Here is a 21,528-nt window from a genome sequence, read left to right as displayed (position 1 = left end):
CAGGTGAACTTTTACTGGGTTCCTGGTCATTGTGGAATCGAAGGAAACGAGAAGGCCGACTTACTAGCCAGACAAGGGTCATCTACTAAATTTGTTGGCCCAGAACCTTTCTGTGGAGTCCCCCGAGCGCTCTAAAAGCTGAACTCGGTGAATGGGAGAAAGCGATCATCAAAGCAAACTGGGATGTCATAAGCGGATTACGACAATCGAAAAGATTCATAGAGCCAAATCGCGAGAAGAGCCTCGTGCTGCTCAGAATAAATAAGAAAGACTTGAGGACATTCACAGGTCTTATTACAGGGTACTGTTCGAGTAAGTATCATCTTAAGAAGATACGCAAACTTGAAGATGATAAATGTCGCCTGTGTGGCATCGTAAGTGAAACTTCAGAACATCTACTCTGCGAATGCCGAGTATGAATACAACGCAAATTGCGTATCTTCGGTAAGGGACACATTGAACCTACCAAAATTCGGAGGGAAAGTCCTGGTGAGGTGATAAACTTCATACGAAGTGCGTTGCCCAACTGGATAAATGTGCAATGTAGCAAGGACATCAACTCGCCAAAAGGTGATGTACCTGCTCGTACGCACTTAGAGTAAGGTGAAGCATACCACAATAGATAAAAAAAAATGGTCGCAGTGGTTCAGTCTTCTACAAGGGAAAAAAACGTCTCGGCTCTAGAATAACTAAGATTACTTATTTTACTTTTATGGCGACAGGCCATTACCGACCCACTGCCTGTAGTCACCTGTAGACTCCGAAACTACTGAACAGATTACCGCGAAAATTTGTTTGAACAAGTTTTTATATATTGGTGTCACTTTATCCATCAGCGTGGGTAAGGAGGGGGGCGAATTTCAAAATTTTGTGTTAACTTTGAATTGATGATTTACGTGACAGGAAAATAAAATCTAGAAAAATCAGGAATATTTTTGGAAAATATGTATGACAATTTTAACATTGTTTTAAAATTATGGCACAATTTAAGAGATACGTAAATTGTCGCCTTGTCGTTGCGTTCATCGTTTTTTTAGTTTCTGGACATGGTTCAATGCATAGAGAATTATTCAGGAATGAATCAATAATTGTTGTACTTACGCCTTAACAGAGATTCTTTCGAGTGATTTCTTGCTAATTTACAGTATTTGGTAGTCGAAGTCGTGCTTCCACAAATTTTTGATAGTTTCAAGCATCACATGGCGAAGCAACATTGGCATACCTATTTGATTCGACTCGCAAATAGCTGAACGCATATTGTCCAATCATTTGAATAAATACATAATTTTCAATAACAAGTTATCCTTTCACAAACTGTTTTCTGTTGACGGTTGAAACATTTAGTATAGATTACTTACTTCACTTTTACTTTTATGACGACAGATCGTTGAGATTCTATGCCGAATCCAGAATACATCTCCACAAAACTCGGTCTTGGGCTCTCCAGTCTCCCCTTACACCCGCTGCTCTGGCATCCTCATCGACAGCACATATCCAGCGCGTGTGAGGCCTGCCTCGAAGTCGTCGGCCTCTGGCTGGTTCTCTGCTAAATATTATCTTTGCCGGTCGCTCATCTGCCATCCGTCCTACGTGGCCAGCCCACTGTAATCTGCCGTGTTCCATGAGCTTGACAATATCAGCGTGTTTGTATACTTTGTTCAGCGCCTGCACCACACCTTATTTTCTAGTTTACCTCCGAGTATTGATCGCAGGATTCTACGCTCGAAAACCCCGATCGGCCTCCTTCCACGTCCACGATTCATGTCCATAGAGCACCAACGGGAATATCAGAGTCCTATAGAGCGCAAATTTCGTACGGATCTGTAGGCTACGGAACCTAAGCTGACTACGCAATCCGTAATAAGCCCTATGCGCTGCCGCAATCCGTCTCTCCACCTCGCGGCTCACCTAGTTGTCATATGTCACGAGAGTACCAAGATAAACAAATTCGTCGAACACTTCGAAAGTATTCCCATCCATTTTCTACCGCGCACCAACACCCGCAGAACTACCACGCTCTATGACAATCACCATGTACTTCGTTTTGGCAGTGTTTATGGTAAGTCCAATTCTCGCAGCTTTCCATTTGACAGCCTTAAAACCCTTCTCAACAGCTCTACGGTTAACACCAATTATATCAATGTCGTCCGCGAAGCCTAGAAGCATGTGGGACTTCGTGATGATGGTGCCGCTCCTCTGCACACCTGCCCCTTGTATTGCACCTTCCAAAGCTGAGTTGAACAGCAAGTTCCGTCACCTTGCTTAAGCGTCGCACGTAACAGTTTAATGGGACACCCGAAACAATATTAAATTCTAAGAGATGGCGCTGTAGTGGTAGTGGTAGTAAAATCGAAATTTCTACGAGCATTTTGCTTATTGACCGGAAAAACTGCTATTAGTTACCTTGTTTTTATATTATTCTAACTTTCAAGTAGTTACTTTTACTATATGCAATCTATTTTTATCAAAAAACTTGATTTTCTTATACATCTCCGTTGACGCAATATAGTAGTACAGCAAAATCAAGTTTTTTGATAAAAATTGATTAAATATAGTAGAAGTAAGTACTAGAAAGTTAGAATAAGATAAAAACAGAGTAACTAATAGCAGTTTTTCCGGTCATTAAGCAAAATGCTCGTTGAAATTTCGATTTTACTACCACTACCACTGCAGCGCCATCTCTTAGAATTGAACATTGCTTCGGATGTCCCATTAGTTTTGTTGGAAAACCATGTTTTAGCATAATTTGCCACAGCTCGTTGCATTTCACTGCACTGTATCGTACGCCGCCTTAAAGTCAATAAACAGAAGATGTGTCTGCAAGTTGTGTTCTCGAAACTTGTCGAGGATCTATCTCAAGGTGAACATCTGGTCCGTTGTAGATCGCCCCACTTGAAAACCGCATTGGTTCTCCAACAAATACTTCCTGCAACGGCCTCAGTCGCTGGAACAAGATACGGGAGAGAATTTTGTAAGCGGAATTGTGGAGGGTTATGCCTCGATAATTACTGCAGTCGAGTCTATGTCTTTTCTTGTAGATAGGGCATATGAGTCCTTCCAACCAGTCTCTAGGTAGTTATTCCTCAGACCATTCCCCTGGGTGAATCTGACAAATTTAGTATTGATACTTCTGCCATTCTTGACATCATGATAGTTTTGACATTTGTGACATTTTGGATCTAGAACTTTCCATGCACTTTATCTTTAATTTATATGAATTATTTTTGGGATTACAAGAGACCTGTACATGATTAGAAAGCTTGAATAAAATAAAACGAAACTGAAAAGTTGTTTTATTTTAACGTTGGAAAAAATGGGGAATATGGATTAGAAATTGAGAAACAAATTGAACAAATGAATGAATGAATCACACAGTTCATAGTCTAAAAACTAAAAATAACAAAATATGTCCGGTGCTTGCTACTGATAAAATCTTTTATGATTAATCCGCCAGGGCGTGTACATTTAAAACTTCAGCCATATTTTAAGGCATTGGTGCCGTTTGCGATTTTACCCCATATACCACATACGAGCAACCAGCGAAAAACAAAGCATATGCTGTTCGGTAAGATAGGCTTGTTAGTACTGAAATAATGTTGGTAAAATTTGAAGTCGTCATCAAATTGTCTGAATTCCCGTCATACATGTTTACTAAGTTCATTATGTTAGGAGATCGTACATCTCCCAGATGGTCTCGAGGTACGATTCTGGCCTAACAAGTCAGTCGTTGTAGGTTCGTGTCTCGGCTCGGGAGAGTGTCAGTAGGATCGTAGCGCTAGCCCCGCAATTATCCTGTACACTAAACAGTTGGCTGCGAAGTTTGTGTATAAATAAACAGAAGGTCAAGTTCCGGATCGGAATATAGCACCAAGACTTTGCTTTGCTATGTTAGGAGACAGTGAAAAAAAGCATGATAATTGTTTATGTACGGTCTAAGGAAAGGATGGAAAGGGGGTTGGAAGAGGGAGAAGTGGAAAACTAAGAAATAGATAGCATAGACGATACATCGCCGACCGTTGATAGAGCTTTAAACGAGACGGAGTTACTCGGAATAAAAATTATAAACATTAATTGTGAAAATCGAAGTAAAACATGATATCAAGTGATTACTCAGCTAAGGTTGATCTTTGCGAATCAGGAAAAAGTAAATCACGAAGTTAGAAAGAGTCCAGTGCTTAGTTCCTCCTTCTTTTCCCCCAACCATCAGGACCCATTATTTGAGGTTTTTGCTACATCTGTCCGCGTGGCTATGAAGCCAAAAAGTCAGCTAGAGACTGAGCTAACTCAGCTCCCGGGGTAGTGTGCCCATGAGAACTCTCTCCCAGCTGTACGTCGACGTAGCGCCGAGACGCGCGGAGCCCGCCGAGACCCAACGGAGACCCAGCAAGAGAGACCACGAGGCAGTTTCCCCAATCCAACCAGATTTAGCATCAGCCGGACCGGCCCAGCGTACCCTACACACGCCATACATTCACCTATCTGAGGTGAGAGATAACAGTATTCAGAAGAAAAAAAAAAATGGTTTAAACCCGAATTGCGAATAGCAGAGATTTAAACATCAAGATGTCATTAATGATTATTCTTAAGTTCACTAGGTCACCCAACTCCTAAATATATGCACAAATAAAAACGTCCTTAAATTGAATAAAACAACAAATCCCAGGACGGTGATCCTTACTAGCAATTGATACTTGCCAGCCGCTACATTTTATTAGATGCGATAGCAAAAGTCAGGAAATAGAAAAGCGATAATAGTCAGCAATTTTAAAGAAGGACGCTAAAAAATAAAACTCGTTTTGACAACGCATAATTCGTAAGATATTACGCTCCAGAAATCTTACGTTAAAAACACTAACAATCAGAGAACAACCGACTTTTCGGTCGGTTCGAGTCTCCTGAAGAACAGGTTGTTCAATAATGAAACGAACGCTAGTTATGCAAGTTTTTCAACAGTTAACTGAACATGGTGGGAAGAAAATAAATAAAAGATTGGCCAAACACAATCTGTTAAATACTTTGTTAGAAAAACAAAATTATTTTCCATACCTATGATCAACAAGTATATTCATTTCAGTGACTAAATTTTTAATAAGTACGTCTTTCAGGTGACATACGATAACATCGTTTTTTTATTGATACAGAAAAAGAGTAACATATCTGCTTATTCACAGAAACTTATCAGCATTACTATCATCAAGCGCTTCACAGCGTCAAAAAAGTAACCCCTTAAAAACAAAGTAGTACAAAAAAACCAGCACCCCAACCTGTAGCAAACGCTTCACCCAGTACAATCTTCGCAGCTTCGTTCGGGCCTTCTCCAAACTGTCCAGTCCATCCTTCAGCACGAAGGTCCGAATGCCCAGCATGTACTTCTCGATATACGAATCCCAGCTCATGTCGCTCATGTCCATGTTGAAATCTTCCCCGTCGCGAGCCAGTCGAACCTTCCGCGACAGCCGTTTCAGATTGGGAACCCGGAAGTTCCACTCGTGCATTGCGAAAAATTCTCCCGTGTCGGCAGCCTTCTGGAATCGTCTTGCAATTTTGGCCATAATCGGTTTCGAGCCCTGGGCTCGCATCAGCAGATCGAACAGATAAGCCGGTAGCAGGTGCAAAAACAGCTCCACTATCTTGTGCATCGTTCGATTCGTTCGAAAGCGGAAGCCCGGGTAAAGCATCACGTATTTGGTTGGATTTTTCAGGGACCATTTTTGGGTAATTTCACCATACCTGTACCATTTGATGGGATTCACCGAACCGGAAGTGCAGTTGTACACTCGAATTGGGTTGGATCTGAAAAAGGTGAGAGACTATTAGCGTTGGGTGGGATTCTTTCGACCCTTCAATTCCGTGTGTCACATGGTCATGGCGTTTTCCCAGGCGGCTGCGATTAACGTGTTGCATACAATATCCACTGGGATCACGTCCATCACACACTTCTGGTCGCACATTATGCTGCTTATGGTGCCTCTTCCGATTTCCATCATGATACCTAAAAAAAGTCATTAATTCAAGGAAGAAAAACGACTAAACGGGGGAAATTTTATAATCTGACCCGTGATTCCGTAGACATTATCGATCCAACCCGGAAAGGGTTCCTTCAGCGCTCCGGTCACTATCGAGGGTCGCACAATGCATATCGGTAGCCGGTTGCTGTAGTCTGATACTAACTGTTCGGCAATCGACTTGGTGAGTGTATACGTGTTCGGATGTGAACCCTGCAGCTTGCCGGCTAGGGCGTTGACCACGTCCCCCGGTAAGATGTTGATGCATTGTACGAAAGACTCGGCATCCATGGTAGGTGTATAGACCACCTCGTCAACTTCTCTCCTGCAGGGATTACTGTAGGCAGTTGAGACGTGAACCACACTCTGCGAAAAAAGTAAAGAACAAATTCTAATATTCTTGTAGTTCGGTTAAATAACATTCAAGTACCTGCAGATGAAACATTTTAACGCACAAATCTAGAATTCGTTGAGTGCCGATCGTATTCAGTACCGCAGCTTCTTTCAAGCCTTCGTTGAAACGAACGGTTGCTGCTACATGAAAAACGATGTGGACGTTTTCCATCAGCCGTTGCATGTCCTTCTCCGAGAGGCCCAAAGAAGGCATCGCAATATCGCCTCCAACATATATCAGTTTCTCTAGTACAAAGGGCATCTTCGAACGGATTCTATCGAAGACCGGATGCTTCACAAACTCACGGTAGCGTTGTTCACTGGAAAGACCGCGCTTCGGCCGCAGCAGCACATAAATATGTTTTATTCCGTCGCAACTGCGCAGCAGTTTTTCGATTAGCACTTTTCCCAAAAATCCGGTTCCACCGGTGATGAAAATGCTCTTATTATCATAGAATGGTCGAATTTCGTAGGGTTGCTCGATTTCCCCCGGCTCAGAAAGGGCTTCCTTCGCGGGGACGTTATTATTATTTAAATCAGGCACCACAAGGGCCTTCGCGTCTTCGTTACTCATGCTGCCGGTTTCGACTGACGGAGCGCAGAGCGATGCCGAGTGGAAACGGTTCGCAATGCTTTCCACCTGGGCCATTATCGGCAGATCCATTATGATCGATAAGCTTTCCACGGATCGCTGGCAGATGCTAACCTGTTGTCTGACTGCTGGGCTTGCTACCGCTACTGATGCTGCTGCGTGCGTTATCAGATGAACCGGTTCATTAACGTTTAAATTGGTAATTGGTAAATTGGTAACTGTTAGTATATTTTTGTTATTGTCCGTAAACAATTGTATGCTGTAGAATGGTCAAAACAGAGTAAATATAATTATCTAATCACATTACTGCAAATTTATCATGCGTTCTTTTTCCATATTTTGAATGCTTTTGCTTATTCGTATGTTATTTCTGTTAGCTTCGACATTAGACTAAATGTACAGCGAGCTACCAATTACATACTAAGTTTCTCTTGCTGTGAATGTCGATTTTGGAGAATTTGCTTCCGGTTGGATTCAGCTAATAATGCTTACGTGTTCGTGTTATAATTATGCGTTATTACAAATTTTCGTCTTGTTTACTGATAAAAAGCTAACGGGACGCTCGCGTGCTAAATTGATACGGCCTAAAAGGTAATATTATTTATATTTCGTTTTCTTTTGATTAAGCTGATACAAATTTTGAATTCTTTTTATGTCCAAGGTTATCAAAGTTAGCAAAGGGGGTAGCAAAAAATAAATAACACCGAGACGAAAAAAACAGAAATATCTTTGATAAAAGTTTGTGTGCAAGTTATGACGTTTGTAACTTGCACTCAAATAAATGTTAAAAATAACATAATAATAATAATAATTATTATTACCTATTTCGCTTGCCTTTTGAAGACACTCTCTCTGTCACTGGACTTGTTCATTGCTAAATTAAGCATTAATGCTGTCGGAAAACAAATAAAATGAATGAAACGGTATGAGCTTTTTTTTCTTCCCCTTCCAATATTCAAGATTTTTGAAGGGGGGGGGGGGGGGCGGTGACATAAAATGAAATAAAATTTGTAACGGCCTTAATGTAACGATTACTTTAATCAAAATATTTCTCTGCTTTGATGAGCAAAATAAACGTCTATGCAAAGTTTCAGCCAAAAAAAAAGGGAATTGAAAAAATATATTAAAACTGGGACATTTTTTATGAAACTGCCCAAAAGTGAAAATGTATGCCAAAGAAGGGATTACGAGTTTACCGAGGCCGTTGGATGTCATTTGACCACACTTTATCGCATCAAAAAGTCTCTACAGGATGGCCCCGAGCAAGCGAAAGCCGGGAAGTGGACGTCCTCGGATTGCACGTACGCAAATCGAGATCAAATCGGTCCGTGCAAAGATTGTTTGCAAAACGGTACGTTCTACAAGGACACTACCCAAGGATGCCAACATTTCGGAGAAATCTAGCGAAGAATCCTCGTGTGAACGCCCTAAAGTCTATCATATCCGGGTCTCTGTTGAATGTTATCTTTGCTGGTTGCTCATCCGCCATACGTGCTACGTAGCCTGTCGTGTTTCATCAGCTTGACAATATCAGCATGTTTGTATACTTCATACAGCTCGTGATTCATGCGCCTGTGCCACACTCCATTTTCTTGTTTGCCAGAGAGTATTGATCGCAAAATTCTACACTCATAGACTCTAAGTGGCCGCCGATCGGCCTCCTGCCACGTCCACGATTTATATCCGTAGAGCAGCACCGGGAGGTTCAGTGTCTTGTAGAGCGAAAATTTCGTGTGGATCTGCTCTGGCTGCAGGACCTACGCTACGCAATCCGTAATAAACCCTGTTAGCTGTCGCAATCCGTCTTTCTACCTCACGGGTTACCTCGTTATCGCATGTTACAAGTGTACAAAGATAAACAAAATCATCAACCACTTCGAAAGTACAGTCAAGTTTTATTTACGCAGATTTTTTCACGAAAGATTTTTCAATTTACGCTTTTTTTACGCGGAGTTTTCAGTTACGCTGAACCACCAAGGCTTACTTTACGGGGAATTTTTATCTATCGCGTTTTTATACGCGGATTTTTAAATTACCGCGTTATTTTTTTACGCGGATTTACGCGTTTTTTCACGTTTTTTGCCGAGGTATGTATCCCTCGCGTAGGTCTACCACGATCGTTGCCAATCACCTTGTACTTCATTTTGGCAGTGTAATCTGCCACAGTTCATTGCTTTTCACTGAATCGTACACCGCCTTGAAGTCTTGAAGATCATCCCGCTCGAAAGGTAGTTTCCCCGTAGGATAATCTGGTGCATTGCAATATACAGTAGCTCGTTCCCAACCTTGAGATGTTCGGCCGGTTAGCCGTCCTTCTTAGTTTTGTGGCTTTTCAGTTCTCTGCAAACTTTTTTCACCTCGTCAAAGGCTGGCGGACCTATAGCGATGACACCCCGTTAAGCATACAGACGCGAGGCATACGGACACGAGGCATAGTACGCTAGGCATAATGGACGGCAGGCATACGGACACGAGGCATATGGACGCGAGGCCGAATGGACCCGAGGCTGAATGGACGCGAGGCCGAATGGACCCGAAGCTGAATGGGCGCGAGGCAGAATGGACACGAGACCAAGGGGAAGTGATGCGGAATACGTTATTATCGTCATCATCATCACAGCCTTCTTTTAACAACATGTAATTCGATTCAAAGTGTCATTTGGAAAGCAATACACTCGCGGCGTTCGGCCGACTCGCTGGTCGAGCGAATGCTGTCCTTACTCGCTACCGCTCGTTCGGACTTAACTAAGGGAAGGAAACTCTGTTTGAGTAGACCTAGCAAACCAATAGATCAGTCGTTTGAGTGCGAGAGGCCGCCGCTTCTGACGGCGGGTCGGCGGCCGGCTCGGACTGCGGAAACCACGGCGGCTTAGCCGCATTATTTCAAGAAAAGTATTATACCCAACTTAACCTTTAAGTACTCGGTAATTTTAACACACGTAAGTACCGTAAACTGGGGTGACTTTGTTCACCTGGGTGGCTTTGATCACTGTACCTCTTTTTTGAAAATGTGGTAAAAAAGCGCTCGTAGTGCTTGGGACTTGTCGTAATCTTAACTGATTGCGTGGATATATGTTCGCATTGCTACTATTCATGCATTTCCTGCTATTTAAAGAGTGTTTTTCATGCTAAAATATTAATTGAAAATAAAGTGTATTTTCAACGATTTTTGTTGCATACAAACAATCGGTTCAAACAGATTCAAAACAACAAGTTGCAATACGTAAAGTTTTTTTTATTTTGTTCCCAGATTAGTTCTTAAGATGAACAAATATTATAACAATACATTTTATTGTTATTTTTGCAAGTTTTTCCTCAAAGGCAATGTTGAGTCCCAATACTCTCCACAGCGTATTACATATTTCTTCTTAACAAAAACTCAAGACGTGAAGTAACATGCAAATTTGGACAATTACATGAGTCATATTCCACGTGGACTAGTTTTTGATGATTTTAGACCACTTTCCCTTTCAGTGGATAATCATTCATATATATTTAAAAAAAAATGTATGAATCTTGGACATTCGCCAACATAAACTGTTCACGTAGAATGTGAATGGCCCCCAAATTGCTTTGCATGCTTATAAACTCGTTTTAATCGTTTTAGATTGTTTAATTTAGTGAAAGCAGCAAAGTGTTACTACAAATTCATCAAAATAATGAAGTGATCAAAGTCACTCCGGAATGATGATTGGTGTAAAATTTTTAGAGCATGTTTAAAACCAGCAAAATTGTTACTAAACTTTTGAAGTAGTGACTGAATCTTTCTCAATGCATGCCAGTACTTATTTTAAAAATATCAAACATTATTGTTTCCAGTATATTCTGAAAATATTTGAGATACAATCAAAAAAGTGATCAAAGTCACCCCAGTTTACGGTATTTGAAGAAGTAGCCCTTGATTCTCAACACGCATAAACGGTTATCAATGGGCCTCCACCTAATGACACGTTTCATTTAGTACTCTAGTAGCACGAAGCCGACGCTACGTTCCGCTCTGTGCTGTAGACACCACTTTAGCAGATGTGAAACTTGAAAGAACGACCCGTTGTCTGTTACACCAGACCCGGATTTCACGTTCTACGATTCTTGGCCATCTCATCTCTTGTATGATTACTAGCAGATTTGAAACTTGAAAGAACGACCCGTTGTCTGTTACACCAGACCCGGATTTCACGTTCTACGATTCTTGGCCATCTCACCTCTTGTATGATTACTACCTCTATATTTGCCTTCAACAGCTCTCTGGCCAAGATGACCGCTCATACCGATCTAAGAATATTCCTCACATTCCAAGCGCCAAGTATCCTATCGATGTTCATTTTCGTTCGCTCGCAACGGTTCTGCCGTTTCGGGTATTACTGGTGAGACACCGCATTTCATACGTCAGCCGTCCACTTCGCAACCGTCGCTGTTAGAGCCGCCCTGATATGGGAAACAGGCGCTCAGATAAACTGCACTCCAAAGAGAACTACTCCCTTTTCTTTGTATACGACCAAGTTCCCACTGGTTCCCCGATCTTTCCTTGGCTGCTCGTATCCCAGTCGGTGCCACGTGAAGATAAGGTTAAGTGTTGCTGAGTAGTATGCTCTGGACCACACTAGGGTTTTTTTTATGCCAACTAGTATGAATTTTAGACTACATTAAATTTAAAGCTTTTTTAGCTCTGAAACCTTTTGTTCTAGAGAGAAACTGTCAAAGAAAGCGTGGTAAATAGCTAATAATGATTTGTAATAAAAATACACTCAAAGAAAAAAATTTTTGACGTGGAACTACGTCTATGTTTTCTACACTGAAGTACACCTGTGTAATTGGATATGGTAAATGGATAACTGGTGAATGTTTGGTCAGATTTCAAACGATAATAAAAGCTTAACCACATAATCGATAACAATAATGTTGTTGGATATATAAAGTGTTATAAAATTTATAATACGCTAATAATCATTATTATTTCGTTGCTCAGCGGTAAGCATTGATGAAAAGTTTTAAGAACAAATTTATGCGAACAATGAGTCAATCACATGCGAGCATTCCTAGCACAGACGACATGAACAGATACCAACCATTTACTAGGACATTCTCTATATCAGTATCAAAATTGACAGAGTTTTTTCGTCCCAACAGGTCAACTATTGTGTGCTTCCATGAACCTTACTAATTTGATGTCTCGAAGGTAAAGGTTTTTCGGAAAGCTTGACCCAGTTTTCCTTCCTAAATTGTTAACCTGCTGTTAGAACCAAATAAAAAATGATGTCTCGAAAGAGAACATGCTGGTAAGGAACAGTCCATTACAAAACACTTAAGTTACAACCAAATTACCCTATAAAACCCAAATTGATCCACGTAGTGGTGAGACCCAGCCTTTCCCATTCGAACTTATTATTTGTTCAAAAAAAATTACACAACACTCGCATTTAAAAAAATATACCTTGAAAATTTCTGCTGGATTTATTTTCCACTTTAAATAACGAATTTCTGGTGGCCAACAGCACAACTATAACGAACATTCAAAACCTAACATTCATACACATATGAGCACACATGCATACACATGCAAATACTATGAAATAAATATGTTTCACATTGCTGTGCAGGCGTTGTTTATGCGACTGAAAGGAATGTCTCATCACACACAGGAGAGTCAGCTGACGCTGATTACTCTAATAGACCTTTGTGATCGAGACCAAAGCCAGTCTGACTGCGAGTGCAACACAACAACGGAAGGTGCTCCGTAGGGCTAAATTTTTCGAATTAATTTCTATCTTTAACAACGGCTTTTACCCGTTAACATTCAAGTTTATTAAAGGCAGACAGTGTGTGCAGCCGGGGAAGCGAAAAATAAGCGAACTGAAAATATGATACAGATTTGGAAAAACATACCGCATCCAGACAGGACTTGAACCCGCAGTCTCCCTGACTACTTCACTGGTTGCCGGAATACTTCCTAAAATGGTCAAATTCTGCCTAATCTGGTTATAGAACAACATCAAATTTGAAAAATGTTGAGGCCACATATTTTGATCGTTGCTGCAGTTTTAAACAGTCTCCGAGATACTTTTCTTCTCATAACTTTCAAACCACATGCCTAAACATTATGATGGTTTTAAAGACAAGTTTATTTGGTCCATTGAATCCAACTTTGTTCAGATCGATTGTGTAGTTTCTGTGGTACCTAATTAAGTTATGTGATTTTTACAATTTGGTACATAACGGGCACAGTTAAAGTGCGATAACAGTGTAATTAAATGGGATTGTATTGCGCAACTAGATCTTTTATTTGAACCTAATTTAGTGAAAATCGGTCCAACCATTCTTGAAATTGAGTGAGCTTAAGCAGTCTTTGGAATATATTTCTTTTCAAAACGTGATTTCCTTCTTATATACATATCTTCTATACATAATTTTGAACCACATGTTTAATCAATAGTTGAGGATTTTCAAGACAGGCCATTCATTTGGCACCAGTTTTGTTTAAATTGGTTATTTAGTTTCTGAGATAATGAAATTTCGTGATTTTCACATTTTGATACACGGTGCTTAAACTAAAAATCCGATTACAATGAAGTTCAATAGGGTGTTATGAGGCCACTAGACCTTACATTTGCAACTAATTTCGTGAAAATCGATCTAGCCATTTCTGAGAAAAGTAAGTGAGCTTAAGCAGTCTTTAGTATATGCTTTGCTTTTATAGCGTGATTTGACATTTTTATAAATAACGGACAAAGTTAGAAACCGATTACAATTAAATTCAAAAGCAACCTATGGGACAACTAGGCCTTTCATTCGAGGCTAATTTTGTGAAAATCGATCAAGGCATCTCTGAGAAAAGTAAGTGAGTTTAAACAGCGTCTGGAAAAAACCATTTCTTCACATAACTTTTGAATCATATGTTTAACCTTTATGAAATTAAAAAAAAAGTTAAGAGTTCTGTAGATAGCCCGTTCATTTGACATCAGTTTTGTTAAAATCGGTTGTGTAGTTTCTGAGATATTGATGTTTCGTGATTTTCACATTTTAATACATAACCTCTAAACCAAAAATCCGATTACAATGAAATTCAATACCAACCTATGGGGTAACTACACCTTTCATTTGCAATTAATTTCACGGAAATCGGTCCAGCCATCTTTGAGAAAAGTGAGTGAGAAAAAAAAGTTGCACATACACGCACACACATACACACATACATACATACATACAGAAAATGCTCAGCTCGTCTAACTAAGTCGAGTGATATACGACATTCGGCCCTCTGGAGCACTTTCATACCTTTAGTTTTTGCAGTGATTGCTATACCTTTCTAGGAGAAAGACGAAAAGGTGAAAATGGTTCCAATGGGCTCGGAACTAGTTGAACAGATTCAAATGTTTGTTGTTCAACTCTCATGCTCAGCCCTGATTATATCGGCTGTCAAAAATTCATGTTAAGCAAAAACACATTCCTCCGAGTTTAGACCCACTTCACTTTAAGGGGCAACAATGGCGCTACTTTGAATTTTCGAGAAATCGAAAATTTTCTATGGGCCGAAGAAAACCACTGACGAAGACGTTCGATACCCTATATCGATTTCAATGCAATTCGCTCCCTTGTCACAAAACGATAATCCCCCCCTCTCTTCCCCTGCGTCATTTAATTATGCTTCCTAACATCTAAATGTGGTAGTCAACTTGTGTCTTATATTTGGGAAAAAAGTCTCAGAAACGGTTTGGTAGGTGTCTGATTTACGTAAAATGTCAGCAACATGTCAATTTTGCCCCAATTCCCCTAAAAAGCAAAGCCATATTTCGATTCGGAACTCGACCTTCTCTTTATTATACACAGGACAATTGCGGGGTTAGCGCTACGATCCTACTGACACTAACAGTCTCTCCCGAGCTGAGTCTCGAACCTAAGACGACTGACTTGCTAGGCCAGCACCGTACCTCGAGACCAGCTGGGAGATGCCCCAATTTCCCCACAATACTGAAATAGGTTTATCTCGATGTAAGATTAACTTATTTGAAATCTGTTTAATGTCAGCCATTTTTGCAGGGATCCAATTCCTGCCGATCGATGTTTCAAAAAAAGAAATTGAGGTACAGGTATCAGGTACATTTCTAATAAATCACAATAACTGCACGTAGTACTTTAGGAGCCTGTACAGTTGAAAGTAGGCAAATGTTTACGGTTCATAGACGATTGTAGACGAGGAGTTACCCGATCCTTAAACACAAAACACTTGTCTACAAAGAATGTATATGGCCTCCATAAAGTCACTCGGATTCTAGTCAACGTTGTTGAATAATATTAATGAATCATATCCTTTTTTTTAAGGGGGGGATTTGTTAGTAGCTTAAGTATTCATGATAAATATTAGTTAGCAGAGCCGGATTTACGATTGTATGGGCCCGGGGCCCAGTTCCAAGTGGGGGCCCTAAAATATTTATTTTTCATACGAGTACGAGATTTACACCAGAGGTGCCAGATGTTTTTGAAAAGAAGTCTGCAACTTCTCGAAAACCGGAAACTTTTTCTTGATATAAAAAAAAACCTACCGTAATTTGAAAAAATTACGATCCACAGGCAAAAATTTGCCCTCAAAAAAACTGTGCAAATATTAGGCGACCAAGACAGTAATCTACAGAAACTAGGTAAAAAACCTACACACATCTGCAGGTCAATAAAATCTGCACACGAGCTCTAAAAATCTGCATTTTGCAAAGCACATCTGGTATCTCTGATTCGAACAAGTTAGCAATAGCAATGCATTAAAAACTTGTGGGTTATTTCTTTTCTCGGCTTTACATACCTAGCTACAAAAACGTGATGAAAATTGAGTTGATCAAAAAAAAAAAACAATGGTTTTAGAGCCGTAGTGGCTTCGGCAATGTTGATCCATTAATTATTCTCCATTTTATAGAAGTTGCAGTTTCGTGATTAATCCACCAAACAGTGAGAAACAAATTTTACTTTTTTCATTTTTACATATAAAAATTCACTTTGTTTGGCAAAGTTATAGCACGTTCTATGAAAAACAGCTTTGTTAAAGACACCGTGCTTCTATCTGCCAGTTTTAATGGACTTTTGTGGAGTTTTCTACAGATTGCCACTCAAAATCAATTTTTTCGATATAACATTTAGTGGTGATTTTCTACAATTTTTCAATGTTCTACAATGTTGTCTGCTACATCTAAACAAATGATTTCATCAAACAAAGTTTATTTTTATCCCTCATATTTCTTTCATTATTGACGATTTTTTTAAAATAATGCACAAATATACTGAGAAATATCATCAAAATCTGCAAATATCCGCAGACTAAACAATTTTTATATTAAAGTATAAGTAAAACATCATTCAACTCACATAAAGGCATTTGTCTCTCGCTGCCTCCTGTGTAGATAATGTAAGTAAATGAGAGCTCTATTACATAAAAATTTTCAGTAGCTGATTAAATAAAAGCGAAAAAAATAAACTTTTTTAGGTGACCTTATGTGTTTTATTATAGTAAACAACATTGAAAAATTTTAGAAAATCACTAAAAAAAGTTATATTAAAAATTAATTCTAAAGGGCATTCCAAATAAAACATCACAATAGTTGATTTAAATTTGTAGATAGAAGTATGGTGTCTTCGACAAAGTTGTTTTTTTTTAAATGTGATACAACTTCACTCAGCAAAGTGGATTTTTATATCCAAAAATGAGAAAAATAAAATTCGTTTCTCACTTTTAGGTAGATTAATCACAAAATTGTAGTTTCCATAATATGGTGAATAATTACTGAAACAACTTTACTGAAGACACTGTGGCTCTAAAATCAATGTTTTGGGTCAAAATAATTTCGATCACGTTTTTGCAACTTAGGCAACAGTGTGCACTGGTTCGAATCAAACGGTGTGTTAATGAGTATCATTCCAAGAGAATCTTAGGTGAACTCTCATGGATGTAGTTGTGATATTGGCCCTCGCGAAAAAATAACACTAAAGAAAAGACTGAAAGTCATATCGACACGGTCTGTTCATATATTCTTGCTGTAAATCGAACTTTTGATTTAATCTCATTTTTGATAGAGAGAAAAATTGTTCTCGATTTGTGGGGGCCCCAAAAATGTGGGGGCCCGGGCCCCCCGGGCCCCCCCTTAAATCCGGCTCTGTTAGTTAGTAATGAGTATGTGTGTCCAATCACAAATGGTGACTTCTCAACACTGTTAAAAATTTGTAATTTTAATTGTTAGGTTTTGTTTGCTTTCCCAATTAGGACTTATCGTTCGTAGGGATTTAAACCTACTTGTCAGAAAAGGGGAGGTAAACTTATAACTAACTTAGTTGCTAGCTTATTGGCTATAAGGCGAGCTTATCGTAGCAATTGAGGTTTGCAACGATTTTTGTCGAAAATTGTTAATAATTTTATTTGACATAGCTTCTGATGGTTCAACACCACTAAGTCTATGTAATTCGAGTGTACCAAACCAAGGAGGACGCTTGAAAATCATTTTCAGAATTTTATTCTGAATTCTTTAAAGCGTTTTCTTCCTTGTTGAACAGCAACTTGACCAGATCGGTACAGCATAAAACATTGCTGGTCTAAAAATTTGTTTGTAAATCAAAAGTTTGTTCTTTAAAAGTTTAGAATTCCTGTTAATGAGAGGATATAAACATCTCGTATATTTGATGTACTTGGATTGTATACTCTCAATGTGCTCTTTGAAAAATATAATAAAACCATGCCATAACTGTTTTCGTAAAATCACCGTTTGTAGGTCCGTATTTGTCCGATTTAAGATTTTTTTCAAAGATGGGTAAGAAAATGCTTTTACATATGTAAACAAACTCTTAGAATTTTGATATTTGGTATAAAAACAAAATGGCGACGAAAAACATCAAAAACTTTCGATTTCTCAAAAATTCAAAATGGCGCCATTGTTCCCTCTTAAGGTGAAAGGGGTCGAAACTCGGGGAAATTTGTTTTTGCATCGAAATACATCAAAAAATCATACACAAAATCCAAGACAGAGGAAAAAGTAAATTTTTGTTGCACTGTGTAATTTATAAAAGGATGCATTAGGAAAATGATTTACTAATTAACTTGAATTGAATCAAGGTTATACAAAGAGAATTTTTTAAGTATCTAATTGTATTTATGAAAATTTAAATATTGAGTATTATCTGTTTTTTTTAATAAAAAGTAGTAGTGAATTCGTCAAATTTATTCGAACTTTACAAAATATTAATATTAAATCAACAAAATTTATCAAAATTTTGATAAGTTTCTTTTCGTGTGTTTATCTCTCTCTCTTATCTCTGTATTTTTTATCCTCAAAGGATTAAATAAATTGTTCTCATTTCGTTTCGTTGCAAAGTTCTAATCTTGGTTTTATAGGTGTTCTCTGCCCACAAATTACGAAAACAGCTGATCACTGTGACCAGAGACATTTGATTTATTGTGATATTGCCCAGATGTTTTCTGTACTCCGCACTTCATATTATTTGCAGTATCACTATTGAAGTAAGTGGCATGCTTATTATTTATATCCGTGCTTGTGTGTGAAGTATTACCCTTCCTTTTTAAATCTACTACTGCTCTACTATACCGAGCTTCTTTTTATCCTACCAATATCACAAAAGTACAATTCCCTGGAGAGAGACTTCACCTAACGTTTCTCTCTAGCCAGATGTATTCTAAGAGGGACTTTTTTAACCTCGTTCCTTCAGCCAATATCGCACCATAATTACAATACCTTAAACTATTATACGTTACTTAGACCAGTTTTATTATAAAAGGGATGACCTGATTCTACTAAGATTCAAACCCACGACTACCTGCTTGTCAAAGCGAACTCTGAAACCTTGCAGCTACAGAGCTCCCAGAAATTAGTTTTTTTCACTTGGGTCTAGTTTTTTATAAATACAGCACGGACTCGATTATATACAGTCTCCGAAAAATTTTCACTATATATAATTGAATCCTGTATATAATCGAATCGGAAAAAAATTTTTTTTTTTGTTTATTTTGCATAAATATTTTGTTGTTTTTGAATAAATAAGTAGGATTTTTTTGACTAACGCCCTTAAAGTCGCAAAAAACCTTTCTTACAAAAATATATGTATATATAATCGAATCAGAAAAAAAAATTGTTTATTTTGCATACATCTTTTGTTGTTTTTAAATAAATAAGTAGAATTTTTTTGACTAACACCTTTAAAGTCGCAAAAAACCTTCCTTACAAAAATATATGTATGTATAGATATCGTAGTTATTCTTTATGTTATTGCAGTCAGCCATGGCAAGAACACTACACCGTGCTGCACGGGTGCCACTTTTGCATAGAAACACTACACGGCGTGTATTGCAACTTGCACTGCGTGATGTGTATTGGGTAGATAGTAGATTAGCTAAAAACATTGCCTTTAATTTATTTAAATTTTTGCTCACCAATTTCATAAAAATAAGTATTTGAAAAGAGTCAATCTCTATCACCTCAACCTTTACATTGAAATAGTAATATTAGGGTCCATTCAAATTTAACGTAACATAAATATTGGACTTTCGGAAAACCCTCACCACTTTGTCTAGCATGTTTCCAATACTCAGCACACCAGGCATAAAAAATTTTCTCAGCTCCGCTTGCGTTGTATAACATTTGAACGGAGGTTCATGAATCAATAAGGAAGCGCTTATTTATAACGTAACGCAAGAATAATTATTGTTGATCTCCTTACCCCCTTTGCCATGCTTTTTGTTTAAATTTTCCGTATGGGTTGCAACACTTTGCCAACCCAACACTCTTTCCCGTTTCCTGAGCGTTACATAATTTGTAAACGTTCCCTCGTGATATTTCTGTTTTAGATCAACTTTACTTTACTTGAAACATTATGGCTCAAAAATCAATGTTTTGGGTCAAAAAATGTTGCGTTGCGTCATATTGCACTGAAGGGAACGTCCATTAATTACGTACCGTAAATAAAAACTTTTTTCGACCCCCTCTTTCCTCTAGGTATAGATCTTCAAAATTTTTAGTATTGATTGCGACGTTTTGTCAGATCTCTACCTCCCCCTAAGCGTTACGTATTTTTTGGACGATCCCTACACGACATTGCTGCTTTAGGTAAGGGGCCATCCACATATCACGTGGACAGATTTTTAACGATTTTGACCCCCCCCCTCCCCCTCCGTGGACAACGGCCCATATAAATTCTAAAAAAAATGTATGGACATTAGCCAACCCCCCCCCCCCCTCCAAAGCTGTCCACGTGGTATTTGGATGGCCCCTAAGTTATATTTAAAATTGAAAAAAAAAATTTTTATGATTCGATTATATACAATTTTATATATGATCGAATCATATATAATCGTGTCAATATATAATCGAGTCTGTATATTATCGAGTCCGACCTGTATTGCGTAAAGGTTTTTCTTGCAAACAGGTAAAAACGAATTTTTCAATGAAAACTCTTTTACCGCTATTTCTACTAAAATTTCACGAAAAGTATCGAAACGTCTCTTCAGTGACGTCCTTTGGATGTAACCAAGCGGTTATAAGATTTTCGTTAAACACTCCTGAATTATATTGATGCTAATTAGAATGTCAATAAACGCGTCTTCACGCAAGTCAATACAGTGGGAGGCCTTTAATTTATTTTCAGCCTCATAAGCAACTTTAAATAGGCGTAGAGCCCAATTAATCATATTTGCTCTATCAAAGTGTTGTATTTCGATCCATTTTTTTTAAGCAAATTATATTATTAAATCGCTATGAAATTGAGAAGCTTACTCAGCGTGGTCAGAGCCATTTGATTTTCGGTAAGTTACTTCTTACCCGTCCCCGGAATATGGCACTAACCATAGATTATAATTTACACAGTCCTTTGTTATTTAAAAAATTAAGCCCCTGCAAACAAACGAACTTCTTTTTGCGAAACAAATTAGTACGGTACAGAATAAAAAAAGACACATCAGTCTATTTCCATGCATTAGTTCGATGAGCCAACTTTTGAACGGTTGATTATGTAAAGTAGCATATCACCAAGTGAGTGTTGTGTTTTTTTTTTGCTGAAATATGACCACACTAGCAGAAAATGCAACCGATGCATTGGTTGCATTCTTATGCAACTGAACATTAAACGGCCGATGCTATTGCAATAAAAACTCCACCTGGTGGGCCGCGCATTGCTTGATACGCACTTTTGCATTTCACATTTGCACTCCGCTTGTTACGCAATCCATAATTTCCCACCACGAAAATTTAGTTAACTATTAGGTACACTTCGAAATCGCTATTACCTGATCCAGATCAGTCATCAATGCCAAACAAAAAGGGTCCACTGACCTTAGGGAGCTCGGATTAGATGTCGTTAAGTTGCGAACCGCCAGGGCGCTTGAGAGCCGAATGTAACTTAGACACTTCCCTAGTAAAACCGTCTAATTCGCGCGCAAATACAGAACTGAGCAGCAAGATTGGAAAGCATTTTTCTGTAAGGCTCTTCTGAAAGCCTTGTGGTGTGCCGACCGTTGCGCGCCGAATGTGGCTCTCCTAGAGCTGCTCGAATTTTCACCCT

At 38.7% G+C, this 21,528-nt stretch overlaps 1 protein-coding gene across 6 annotated transcripts; it reads right to left on the bottom strand.

The window, feature by feature from the left end:
- Positions 1-5,110: 5,110 nt before the first annotated feature.
- Positions 5,111-21,279, bottom strand: LOC129716816 (putative fatty acyl-CoA reductase CG5065). 6 transcript variants are annotated; one of them, XM_055666674.1, is made up of 6 exons: positions 21,254-21,279; positions 7,812-7,882; positions 6,436-7,142; positions 6,056-6,371; positions 5,860-5,992; positions 5,111-5,793 (listed from the first exon to the last, which is right to left on the bottom strand). In XM_055666674.1, the coding sequence occupies exons 3-6, from the start codon at positions 7,060-7,062 to the stop codon at positions 5,211-5,213; spliced, it is 1,659 nt and encodes a 552-aa protein (XP_055522649.1). In that variant the 5' UTR covers positions 7,063-7,142; positions 7,812-7,882; positions 21,254-21,279; the 3' UTR covers positions 5,111-5,210. The 6 variants fall into 6 exon arrangements, with proteins under 6 accessions (XP_055522649.1, XP_055522637.1, XP_055522654.1 ...); XM_055666662.1 differs by lacking the exon at positions 21,254-21,279 and having other exon boundaries at positions 6,436-7,249; positions 7,812-7,833; XM_055666679.1 differs by lacking the exon at positions 21,254-21,279 and having other exon boundaries at positions 6,436-7,145; positions 7,812-7,829.
- Positions 21,280-21,528: the final 249 nt, after the last annotated feature.

The sequence above is a fragment of the Wyeomyia smithii genome, chromosome 1, assembly GCF_029784165.1.
Source record: "Wyeomyia smithii strain HCP4-BCI-WySm-NY-G18 chromosome 1, ASM2978416v1, whole genome shotgun sequence".
Lineage (NCBI taxonomy): Eukaryota > Metazoa > Arthropoda > Insecta > Diptera > Culicidae > Wyeomyia > Wyeomyia smithii.
The sequence above is the reverse complement of the archived record's forward strand: the minus strand, read 5'-3'. Positions and strand labels throughout refer to the sequence as shown.

Coding starts and splice junctions, on each gene's coding strand:
- LOC129716816 (XM_055666674.1), bottom strand. CDS start 7,062: ATGGATCTGCCGATAATGGCCCAGGTGGAAAGCATTGCGAACCGTTTC. Junction 6,372..6,435: donor TTAAAATGTTTCATCTGCAG/GTACTTGAATGT, acceptor CTTTTTTCGCAG/AGTGTGGTTCACGTCTCAAC. Junction 5,993..6,055: donor TAATGTCTACGGAATCACGG/GTCAGATTATAA, acceptor GACTTTTTTTAG/GTATCATGATGGAAATCGGA.